Source organism: Diceros bicornis, chromosome 34, assembly GCF_020826845.1.
Source record: "Diceros bicornis minor isolate mBicDic1 chromosome 34, mDicBic1.mat.cur, whole genome shotgun sequence".
Lineage (NCBI taxonomy): Eukaryota > Metazoa > Chordata > Mammalia > Perissodactyla > Rhinocerotidae > Diceros > Diceros bicornis.
The window spans coordinates 24,672,376-24,683,044 of NC_080773.1; the positions used below are offsets into that span (position 1 = coordinate 24,672,376).

General features: G+C 45.1%; 1 protein-coding gene across 4 annotated transcripts in view; it reads left to right on the forward strand.

Moving 5' to 3' along the window:
• The window catches only part of TRPM4 (transient receptor potential cation channel subfamily M member 4), a 39,559-nt gene extending 29,254 nt beyond the window's left edge, over positions 1-10,305 (forward strand). For all 4 annotated transcript variants that reach the window (XM_058529780.1, XM_058529781.1, XM_058529782.1 and 1 more), the window contains 8 exons: positions 3,074-3,206; positions 3,456-3,630; positions 3,895-4,063; positions 8,560-8,753; positions 9,032-9,164; positions 9,391-9,463; positions 9,555-9,660; positions 9,910-10,305. In XM_058529780.1, coding sequence (XP_058385763.1) covers positions 3,074-3,206; positions 3,456-3,630; positions 3,895-4,063; positions 8,560-8,753; positions 9,032-9,164; positions 9,391-9,463; positions 9,555-9,660; positions 9,910-9,914 — 988 coding nt within the window. In that variant the 3' untranslated portion in view covers positions 9,915-10,305. The remainder of the gene's footprint in view (positions 1-3,073; positions 3,207-3,455; positions 3,631-3,894; positions 4,064-8,559; positions 8,754-9,031; positions 9,165-9,390; positions 9,464-9,554; positions 9,661-9,909) is intronic.
• Positions 10,306-10,669: the final 364 nt, after the last annotated feature.

Sequence of the window (10,669 nt, forward strand, 5' to 3'; positions counted from 1 at the left end):
GATTATACTGTGTGGTGCCGAGAGAGAGGGCAAAGGGCAAGTTAAAACATCCTTGGGTATAAAACTGTCTTGTCTTTGGGTCTTGGCACATGCTGTTCCCTTTCCTGAAACACTGTTCCCTCCTCTCCTTGGCCAAGCCAACTCCTGACTTCTTTTAGGCCTCAGCTTTGCTGTCTCTGTCTCTGCAAGCCTTCCTTTATCCTTCTCAGACTCTGGGTCCTTCCTTTGTGTCCCCTAATGTCCTTAGATCACCCTAGATGGTGCTCTGAGGATGGCTTGTGCTCTCTCTCCTCATACAAGATTATAAACTCCTCAAGCTGCATCTAGCCCATCTCCCATAACTTAAAACATCTTTGAAATACAGTCTATAACCAAAGAAATGCAGAAATATGTCCTCATTGAACAAGCTTAAACAAATGAAGAAGGACATAGAACAGAAACCAATGATTTTCCTCAATCATTTCAAGCATCTTCCCTTTCTCAGCAGTTACCTCCATCAACAGTTTGGTGCACATCCTGCCTGTTCTTTCTCTATGCATTTACATGGACAGATACACATACTTCTTTTATACACAAATAACATTATATTTTATGTATTCTTCTGCAACTTCTTAGTTTTCTCTACAATATGTCCTGACATTCTTTCCACATGGGTATTTGCAAATATACCTTATTCTTTGAAGATGCTGCATCGGAATCCAGAAGAAGGGGTTTTAGCTGTCGTCGGCTAAAGATCAGAATTTAATGAATGAATGCTTTTCATAAGGCAGCGAGACAAAAATTCTGAACTTCAAGAGATAGAAATGAGGTCAAAAGTTTTCCACAAAGTCTCTTTCACTTTCTACTCAAGATAACAGGAAGATATAATCAGATATTAGCTGCTCTGGGTCCAGTATTCTGCGGGTAAAGTTTCTTTTTCTTTGTAGAGTCCTAGCAGTGAGGACACTGCTCCTTTTGAGGCGAGCAAAGAGCTCTGTGGACACAACCTAGTGACTATTTACAAGGGATGAAGGAACTCGACACCCCCTTTTATAAGCTGGTTGGTCGACAGCAATGACCCCCCCCCCGCGCCTTTTCTCAGTGGACACACTGAGAGGCATGCTTCCTCTGTACCCTTAGAAATGCTATAAAGTAATCCGACATGAATAATTTCTTCAAACAGCAAGATAAGAGAGTTTTGCAGAACACTGCTTCTGTGTATCCTTGTATTTTGTATAAAGTATCTTTTGAGATGAAAGGGCCAAGGCCATGTACTACCATGCTCTAGGAGTACGCGTGATATATGAGACACTTTGTCAAGCTCACTGTTTTCTAGATGAAGGAATAATTATTGCACAGGAAAAAAATCCAAAGATCTTGGCTCACAAGGGAGAAGTTTCCAATGATCTCCAGAACTGAATGGATGAATCATTTTATTTGCTAACCCCTTCTGGATGGACGTTTCAATTGTTTATAATTTTTTATTATTCCAAAGCAATAAAATTTTACATCCCAGTTGTAAACTTTGTGGGTCAAATGGTACATATATTGTCCATGTGGATAGATTTCCTTGTAAAATAGCTTCATCCGTTTACAGGCCCACCATCAGGGTAAGACAGTGCCCCCTTGAGGACATGCTTGACAATACTTTCAATCTAAAATTTTGTAGCTATTTAACCTTTACCCTTTTTGGCAATTGGTTGGGTAAAAATGACCTCTCCTTGTTTTAATTTATGCATCCCCGACTACTAGTTAAATTGAGCATCTTTCATACCTAATGGCTACGTGTACTTATGTCAATTGTCTTTTTATATCCTTCGCCCCAGTTTTTTAAAATTTTATTTTATTGTGTGGATTGATCTCTTCATTGATCTCTTTATATACATAAATTGGTAAGTGCTCTCCTTACTCTCAAGATCCTGATCCTTGGTGGTTTTGTTGAAAATATCTTCTCACAATCTGCTGGTTGTCTTTTCACTTTTGTATGTTATCTTAAACATTCTTTTATTCTTTGACTTTTCAGTTTGAAATAACCCGAGACACATAAAAAATGTTGCAAAAACAGTACAAAGAATTCCCAAACACCTTTCACCGAGATCCCCTAAATGTTAACATCTTACATGATCAAATCCAGGAAATCTTATTCAAATTTCACCAATTGTCCCACTGATGTCTTTTTTCTGGTTCAGGAGCCAGTCCAGGATTCCATGTTGCCTTTAGTTGTCATGTCTCCTTAGTCTTCTCTAATCTGGAACAGTTCTTCAGTCTTTCTCTGGCTTTTATGTCCATAACACTTTTGAACAGTCCAGGCCAGTTATTTTACAGAATTTGCCTCGATTTGGGTTTGTCTGGTGTTCCCTCAAATTGAGGCTATGCATTTTTGGCAGAAATTTTGGCCTTTCTCAGTCCATCATATTTATGTTATTTTTTGATTCACAGAAGTTTGATATTTCAAAGTAGTCAAATTATTCACTTTTCGTTTATTGTGATTTTGTGTCTTGTATATAAGATTTTTTTCTTATATGGCATCTTATCCTATCTCAAGCTCATGAAGAAATTCTTCTATATTTTCTTCCTAAGATTTTAGTATTTTGCGTTTCACTCTGAGTTTTTAATCCATCCAAAGTTTAAGTACATGATGATGCAAAATAGGGATATAAGTTTTATTTTCCCTATAGGGATTGCTGACGTTATTGGCCATTTGACCTTACTCTGTGAATTCTGTGTTATTCTTTATCCGCTTTCCTGTTAGGTCGTTTGTCTTCTGCTTATTGGTTTGCTGGAACTCTCTACATTTTGCCTTTTGTAGGTTGGACAAATATTCCAGTAGTTTTTCCAACTTGATTGTTACAGGGACCTCCCAGCTTTTTGCTAAGGCCGTCGTTCACGCAGCCACTATGTAACGGGTGCCAGCGCCCTGCGCAGCCCAGCTTGGCCCTATGAAATCTGAGTAAACCCCGGGTGAATCGGAGGCTCCCAGTTCCGGCCCGGGGAGGCCACAGCCTCACCTCAAGGCTGGGCTTGGGAAGCCTCGGGTTTTCCTTTGCACCCTGTGACCCTTGAGTGACCCCGGCTGCATCTCTCCACACCCCAGGTTGACCCCAGGCCTGTATGACCTGGGCCGCACTGTCCTCTGCCTCGACTACATGGTCTTCACGCTGCGGCTGCTGCATATCTTCACCGTCAACAAACAGCTGGGGCCCAAGATCGTCATCGTGAGCAAGATGGTGAGGAGGGCGGGCCCGGAGAGGGCGTGGCCAGGGAGGGGAGGGCGGGGCCCAAGGTGGGAGGGGCGGGGCCAGAGGTAGGAAGGGCGGGGCCAGAGGGGAGATGGGCGGGGCCCTAAATGGGAGGGGCGGGGCCAGAGGTAGGAAGGGTGGGGCCAGAGGGGAGACGGGCGGGGCCCTAAATGGGAGGGGAGGAGCCAGGGGAGGGAAGGGCGAGGCCAGGCTTGGTCTCATCTTCCTTTCCCACAGATGAAGGACGTCTTCTTCTTCCTCTTCTTCCTCTGCGTGTGGCTGGTTGCCTATGGGGTGGCCACGGAGGGGCTCCTTAGGCCCCGGGATCGTGACCTCCCAGGTATACTGCGCCGCGTCTTCTACCGGCCCTACCTGCAGATCTTTGGGCAGATCCCCCAAGATGACATGGACGGTAAGGAGGGATGAGAGGGACTGACACCCTCCCTCTGAGTCTCCCCTCTCTTCCCCCATCTCTGGATCTCTATGCTCCTCTCTGGAAGTCTCTGTCTCTCTCTCTCTGGGTCTCTGACTTCTCCTCTGTCTCTTTGGGTCTCTGTCTCCTTCTCGCTCTGGGATTCTGTCTCCCTCTCTCTGGGTCTCTGCTCCCCCACTCCCTTCTGGATTTCTGTCTTCCTTAGGTCTCTGTCTCTGGCCCCATCTCTGTCTCCCTTCACAGTGGCCCTCATGAAGAATGGCAACTGCTCATCGGAGGAGGTGCACCCAGAGGGGGCCCAGGCGGGTTCCTGCGTCAGGGTTTATGCCAACTGGCTGGTATTGTTCCTCCTCGTCATCTTCCTGCTCGTGGCCAACATCCTGCTGGTCAATTTGCTCATCGCCATGTTCAGGTGAGGCTCAACTACTCTCTGATCTGACCTCACCCAGCATGGCCCTTGACCCCAACGTGACTTTTGATCCCAGTTTGACCTTTGACCCCAGCATGACTCTTGATCCCAGCATAATGAATTCTATCTTTAGTCCCTGAACTCTGCCTCAAGTCTAACTATGGCTTGTCCCCAAACCCAGTCAGACTCTGCTCTTGACCTGAACTTTGGACTCTTGTCCTCTCCCTGAGCCCAGGCTGAATATTTAAAAAAATTTTTTATTGTGGCAAAATACATATAACATAAAATTTGCCCTTCTTGCCATTTTTAAGTGTACAGTTCAGTGGCATTAATTACATTCATACTGTTATGCAACCGTCACCACTATTTCCAAAACATTTTCATCACTCCAGACAGAAAGTGTGTATCCATTAAGCAGTCAATAACTCCCCATTTTTCCTTCCCCTAGTCCCTGGTTACCTGTAATCTACTTTCTGTCTCTATGAATTTGCCTATTCTAGATGTTTCATAGAAGAAGAATCATGCAACATTTGTCCTTTTGTGTCTGGTTTATTTGACTTAGCATAGTGTTTTCAGTGTTCATCCATGTTTTAGCATCTATCAGCACTCCATTTCTTTTTATTGCTGAATAATATTTCATTGTATTGATCTAAGACATTTTGTTTATCCATTCATATGTTGATAGAAACTTGGGTTGTTTCCATCTTTTGGTTATTGTAAACAATGCTGCAATGAATATTGGTGCTCATGTGACTGAGTCTCTGTTTTTATTTCTTTTGGGTATATTTCTAAAATAGAATGCTGGGTCATATGGTAGTTCTATGTTTAGCTTTTTGAGGAACCACCAAACTGTTTGCTACAACAGCTGCACCATTTTACATTCCCACTAGCAATATACGAGGATTCCAATTCCTCCACATCCTTGCCAACAGTTGTTATTTTCCTTTTTAAAAAATTGTAGCCATCCTAGTGGGTATGAACTGGCATTTCATTGTGGTTTTGATTTGTATTTCCCTAATGACTAATGATGTTGAGCATCTTTTCATGTACTTATTGCCCATTAGTACATCTTCTTTGGAGAAATGTCTATTTAAGTTCTTTGCCCATTTTTTAATTAGGTTGTTTGCCTTTTTGTTTTTGAGTTGTGGCAGCTCTTTATGTATTCTGGATATTAAACTTCTATCAGATATATAATTTGCAAATATTTTCTCCCATTCTGTTGGTTGTCTTTTTCTTTTCTTAATAATATTCTTTGATGCACAAAAGTTTTAAATTTTGATAAAGTCCAATTTATCTATTTTTTCTTTTGTTGCTTGTACTTTTGGTGTCATATCTAAAGACCCATCACCAAGGTCATGAAGATTTACCCTATATTTTATGGTTTTAGCTCTTATATTCAGGTTGTTGGTCCATTTTGACTTTATTTTTGTATATGGCATGAGGTAGGGATCCAACTTCATTCTTTTTGCACGTGGAACTCCAGTTGTTCCAGGCCCATTTGTTGAAGAGACTGTTTTACCTCCACTGATTGGACTTGGCACCCTTGTTAAAAATCTATTGGCCATTGTATTAGTTTGCTAGGGCTTCCCTAACTAACTACCAAAACGTGGGTAGCTTTAAATTACTGAAATTAATTGTCTCGTGGTTCTGAAGCTAGAAGTCCAAAATCAAGGTAAGGTTGGTCCTTCTGAGGGCTGTGAGGGAGAATCTGTTCCAGGCCTCTCTCCTAGCTTCTAGTGGGTTACTGGCAATCTTTGGCTTGCAGATGCATCATTGCAGTCTCTGCCTTTGTCTTCACTTGGTGTTCTCCCTGTGTGCATGTCTTTACCCAAATTTCCCCTTTTTATAAGGACACCAGTCATATTGAATTAGGGACCAACCCTATTGACCTCATTTTAACTTGATTACCTTTGTCAAGACCCTGTTTCCAAATAAGGTCATATTCTGAGGTCATAGGGGTTAGGATTTGAACATATCATTTTTGGGGGGACATAATTCAAGTCATAACACTCATAGATGTAAGGGTGTATTTCTGGACTCTCAAGTCTATTCCATTGGTTGATATGTCTGTCCTTATGCCAGTACCACACTGTTTTGATTTTGTAACAAATTTTGAAATTGGAAAGTGTGAATGCTCCAACTTTGTTCTTTTTCAAGATTGTTTTGGCTATTCAGGGCCTCCTGCAATTCCATAAGAATTTGAGGATCAGCTTTTCCAACTACAAAAAAGGCTGTTGAAATTTCGATAGGAATTGCATTGAATCTGTAGATTGCTTTGGGTAGTATTGATATCTTAACAATATTAAGTCTTCGTACTCATAAACACAGGATGTCTTCCCATTTATTTAGGTATTCTTTTAAATTTCTTTCAGCATTGGATTGTAATTTTTAGTGTATAAGTCTTTCACCTTCTTGGTTAAATTTATTCCTAGGTGCTTTTAGATTCTATTATAAATAGAATTGCTTTATTAATTTCCTTTCTGGATTATTCGTTGAAGGTGTATATAAACATAATTGATTTTTGTTTGTTGATCTTGTACCCTGCAACTTTGCTGAATTCATTTATTAGCTCTGGTAGCCTTCTTGTGATTCTCTGGGATTTTCTATATATAGGATCATGTCATCTGTGAATAGAGATAGTTTTACTTCTTCCTTTCTAATTTGGATGCCTTTTATTTCCTGTTTAATTGCTCTGGCTAGAACTTCCAGTACAATGATGAATAGCAGTGGTGAAAGTGGGTATCGTTATCCTGTTTCTTTCTCTTTTTTTTTTGAGAAAGTTTGGCCCTGCGCTTACATCTGTTGCCAATCTTCCTCTTCTTTCTTTTTTCTCCCCAAAGCCCTAGTATATAGTTGTGTATCATAGTTGTAGAGTGTAGCTCTTCTGTATGGGATGCCGCCTCAGCATGGCTTGATGAGCCATGAATAGGTCTGTGCTCAGGATCCGAACCAGCGATCCCTGGGCCACCGAAGCAGGACGTGCAAACTTAACCGCTACACCACTGGGCCAGCCCTTCTTGTTTCTGATCTTAGGGGAAAGCTTTCAATCTTTCTTCATTGAGAATGATGTGTTGACTTGAAAAACCTCAAAACAAGTTTATTTGGGAATAGCCAAAAGGCAATTCAGGATGTGCATGCTGTGGCAAACTACAAGCAAATCCAACAAACAAGCAAAGGGAGCTGCCTTTATAGAGAAAAAGAGAGAGTAAGGAGGGGCTGTTCTAAAGGAAACTCCATTGGAGGGAAGTAACAGTTCAGGGCAGCAACGGCTTCTCATTGGCTAAGCTGCTGCATTTCTCATTGGCTGGACTGTTGCCGGGTGGAGAGAGAAATCTTCCTTTGGTAGAAGTTTTGCTTCTTGTCAGAGATGCAACCCTCTGTCTCTTTCTGTTTGGTGTAACTGATGATGTGTGATAGGGCATGAGAGCTCCTCCTATAGGCCTTCCTGACTCCAATTTAGATAAGGTTTCTTTTATTAATTTCCACAGATGTTACTTACCTGTGGGTTTTTCATAAGTACCCTTTACCATGCTGAGGAAATTTCCTTCTATTCCTACTTTTCTGAGTTCTTTTTTTTAAATCATGAAAGCGTATTGGATTTGGTAAAATACCTTTTCTGTGTGTCTGTGTCAACTGAGACGATCATGTGATTTTTTCCTTTGTTCTATTATGGTGGTATATCATATTGATTAATTTTTCTATGTTGAACCATCGTTGCATTCCTGGGATAAATCCCACTTGGTCATGGTGTATAGTCCTTTTAATATGCTGCTGAATTAGGTTTGTTAGTATTTTGTTGAGGATTTTTGCAAGTATATTCATAAAGGATATTGGTCTGTAATTTTCTTTTCTTGTGATATCTGTGTCTAGCTTTGATATGGTAATGCTGGCCTCATGGAATGAGCCAGGAAGTGTTCTCTCCTCTGTAATTTTTGGAAGAATTTGAGAAGGATTGATGTTAATTTTTTTTTTTTTTTTTAAGATTTGGTAGAATTCACCATTGAAGCTTTTTTTTCGTTGGGACCTTTTTGATTAGTTACTCCATCTTTTTACTTGTTATAGGTCTCTTCTGAGATTTTCTATTTCTTCTTGAGTCAGTTTAGGTAATTTGTGTGTTTCTTGGAATTTGTCCATTTCATCTAGGTTATTTAATTTTTTGGCATACATTTGTTGATATTCTATTATAATCCTTTATATTTCTGTAAGGTTGGTAGTAATGTCCCCATTTTCATTTATGATTTTAGTTATTTGTGTCCAGGCTGACTTTTGAACCTGACTCAAACCTGTATCCTAATTCATGACACCATCCCCAACTTGACCACTGACATCTGACCCTTGGCCCTCTTAACCCAACTTCTGTAATAACCTCTGACTTTATTGATCCTAACATCTGCTTACTGCCTTGCACCTCAGGCAGATATTGCCTGACATCTAACCATGATCCCCTGCATCTGACCGGGCCTTCACCTCAGGTGACCCTTCACCTCTGCTCTCCACAGCCACACCTTTGGCAAAGTACAGGGCAACAGTGACCTCTACTGGAAGGCGCAGCGCTACAGCCTCATCCGGGAATTTCACTCTCGTCCTGCGCTGGCCCCGCCCCTTATCATCATCTCGCACGTGCGCCTCCTCCTCCGGCGATTGCGCAGGAGCCGGGCCAGCTTGCCATCATCCCCGGTCTTCGAGCACTTTCGTGAGAACCGGGCTTGGCCCAAAAGAGAGAAACAGAGGGGGCGGGACCTAGAGAGAAGGAAGAGCATAAATAGGGTGGGGAGGATGCCCGGGATGCCTAGTGGGCAGGGCTAAGGCTGTCAGGGGGCGGGGCGTGGAGTACTAGGGGCGTGGCTTGGAACCACACGGAGGCGTGGTCTGGGAGAGCGCTCGGAGAGTTTGGGGTGGGAGGCTTGGCCTGGGAGGCGGCGGACCGAGGGCGGTCAGACCCCTTGACTCCGTCCTGACCCCACCCTCCAGGGGTCCGCCTCTCGAAGGAAGCTGAGCGGAAGCTGCTGACGTGGGAGTCGGTGCAGAAGGAGAATTTCCTGCTGGCGCGCGCACGGAACATGCGGGAGAGCGACTCCGAGCGTCTGAAGCGCACGTCGCAGAAGTGAGGGGGGGGGCCTGGCGGGGGGCGTGGCTTCCGGCCTCGGGGGCGGACCCCTGACTTGGGCGGAGAACGGGGCTGGGGCTTACAAAGAGCCGGGCCAGAGGCGGAGCCTGAGGGGGCGGGCTCCTGGGATGCTCTGGAGGAAGGCGGAGCTCTAGGGGCGGGGCTTCCGAGGTGGGCGGGGCTGGAGGGATGCCGGCGCCGGCCTGAAGCCCTGTGTCCCCAGGGTGGACACGGCGTTGAAGAAGCTGAGACAGATCCGCGAGTACGAGCAGCGTCTGAAGGGCTTGGAACAGGAGGTGAGAACCCCAGGCCAGGCTAGGGGAGTGTGGCCGCAGTGGGGGGCAGTGGGGATCCTGTTGGTGCCGTAATGTCTCTCCTGCTTCCCAGGTCCAGTACTGCAGCCGTGTCCTGGGCTGGATGGCTGAAGCCATGAGCCGCTCTGCGTTGCTTCCCCCAGGGGGGCCACCACCCCCGTCCCCGCTTGCGCCCAAAGGTCAGTGTGGAGGGTCTACTGCGTGCCTCTCCCGCCTCTGTCCCTACCTACGTCTGTGTCTCTGCTTTGCGAGTCTCTGTTCCCGTATCGCTGAGTGTTTTTCTCTTTTGCTGCCCTTTGTCCCTGGTTCACTCTCTCGGTCTCCTTCAGGTTTTTAGTGCATCTTTTTCCTTCTTTTCGCCAGTCTCCCATTTTTTCTGTCCTCCTCTCTGTGCTCCCCACCTGTTCTCTCTCCTCTCTTCCCCCTAGACTGAGCCCTGCTGGCGGACTTCAAGGAGTAGCCCTCATAGGGAGCTTTTGCTCCCGGAGTAAGGCCCAGCTGGTCCTCGACTCCGGCAGCTGGCAGCCTTTCCCTTGAGGTAGGCCCCATGCCCCTGGACCACCACCTGGGCTGCTGTCGGGACCACTGCCGGGAGTGTCATCCATGTCAGCCACAGCAGGCCCGCTCCTCCAGGAACCAGCCCCCTTTGGGAAGACCAGCCTCTGGAGCCCCGGCGTTGCCCCTCTGAAAGCCCTGCCACAGCCTGGCGGGCGGGAGAAGGCTGCAGGGCCCTGGGGATACAGGGCCCCAGACCCCATTCACAGCTCCCCACACTGGGGAAATAAAGCCATTTGAGAGGAGTAGGGTCTGGATGCTTGATTCTTGGGAACTTGTGGGGGTCTAGATCCTTTGGGGCTGGGGGCTCGAGCTGGGGGTGGGTTTGCTTGGTTGGTTTGCTGCTATATTTCATGTATCCTGGGGTCTGTTCCCTCTCCTCAGCCCTACTATTCCTGTGTGACTCAGGCGCAGCACGTTTGTCTGCACTGTTCTGATGGCTCTCGCTTCAGTAGGACAAGAACCCCAACCATCTGCAACCCCCCTCGTTCCTACTTGCCAGTGGAAAAGAAACTCAGTGATAAAAAGCAAATTATTTCCTGAAGTGGGGGTGGGTGGGCGCTCTCTACATCTGCTTTGGCAATCCGGGAACAGATGATGCAAATTTGAGTAGATAACTGCATATGTGTCTTT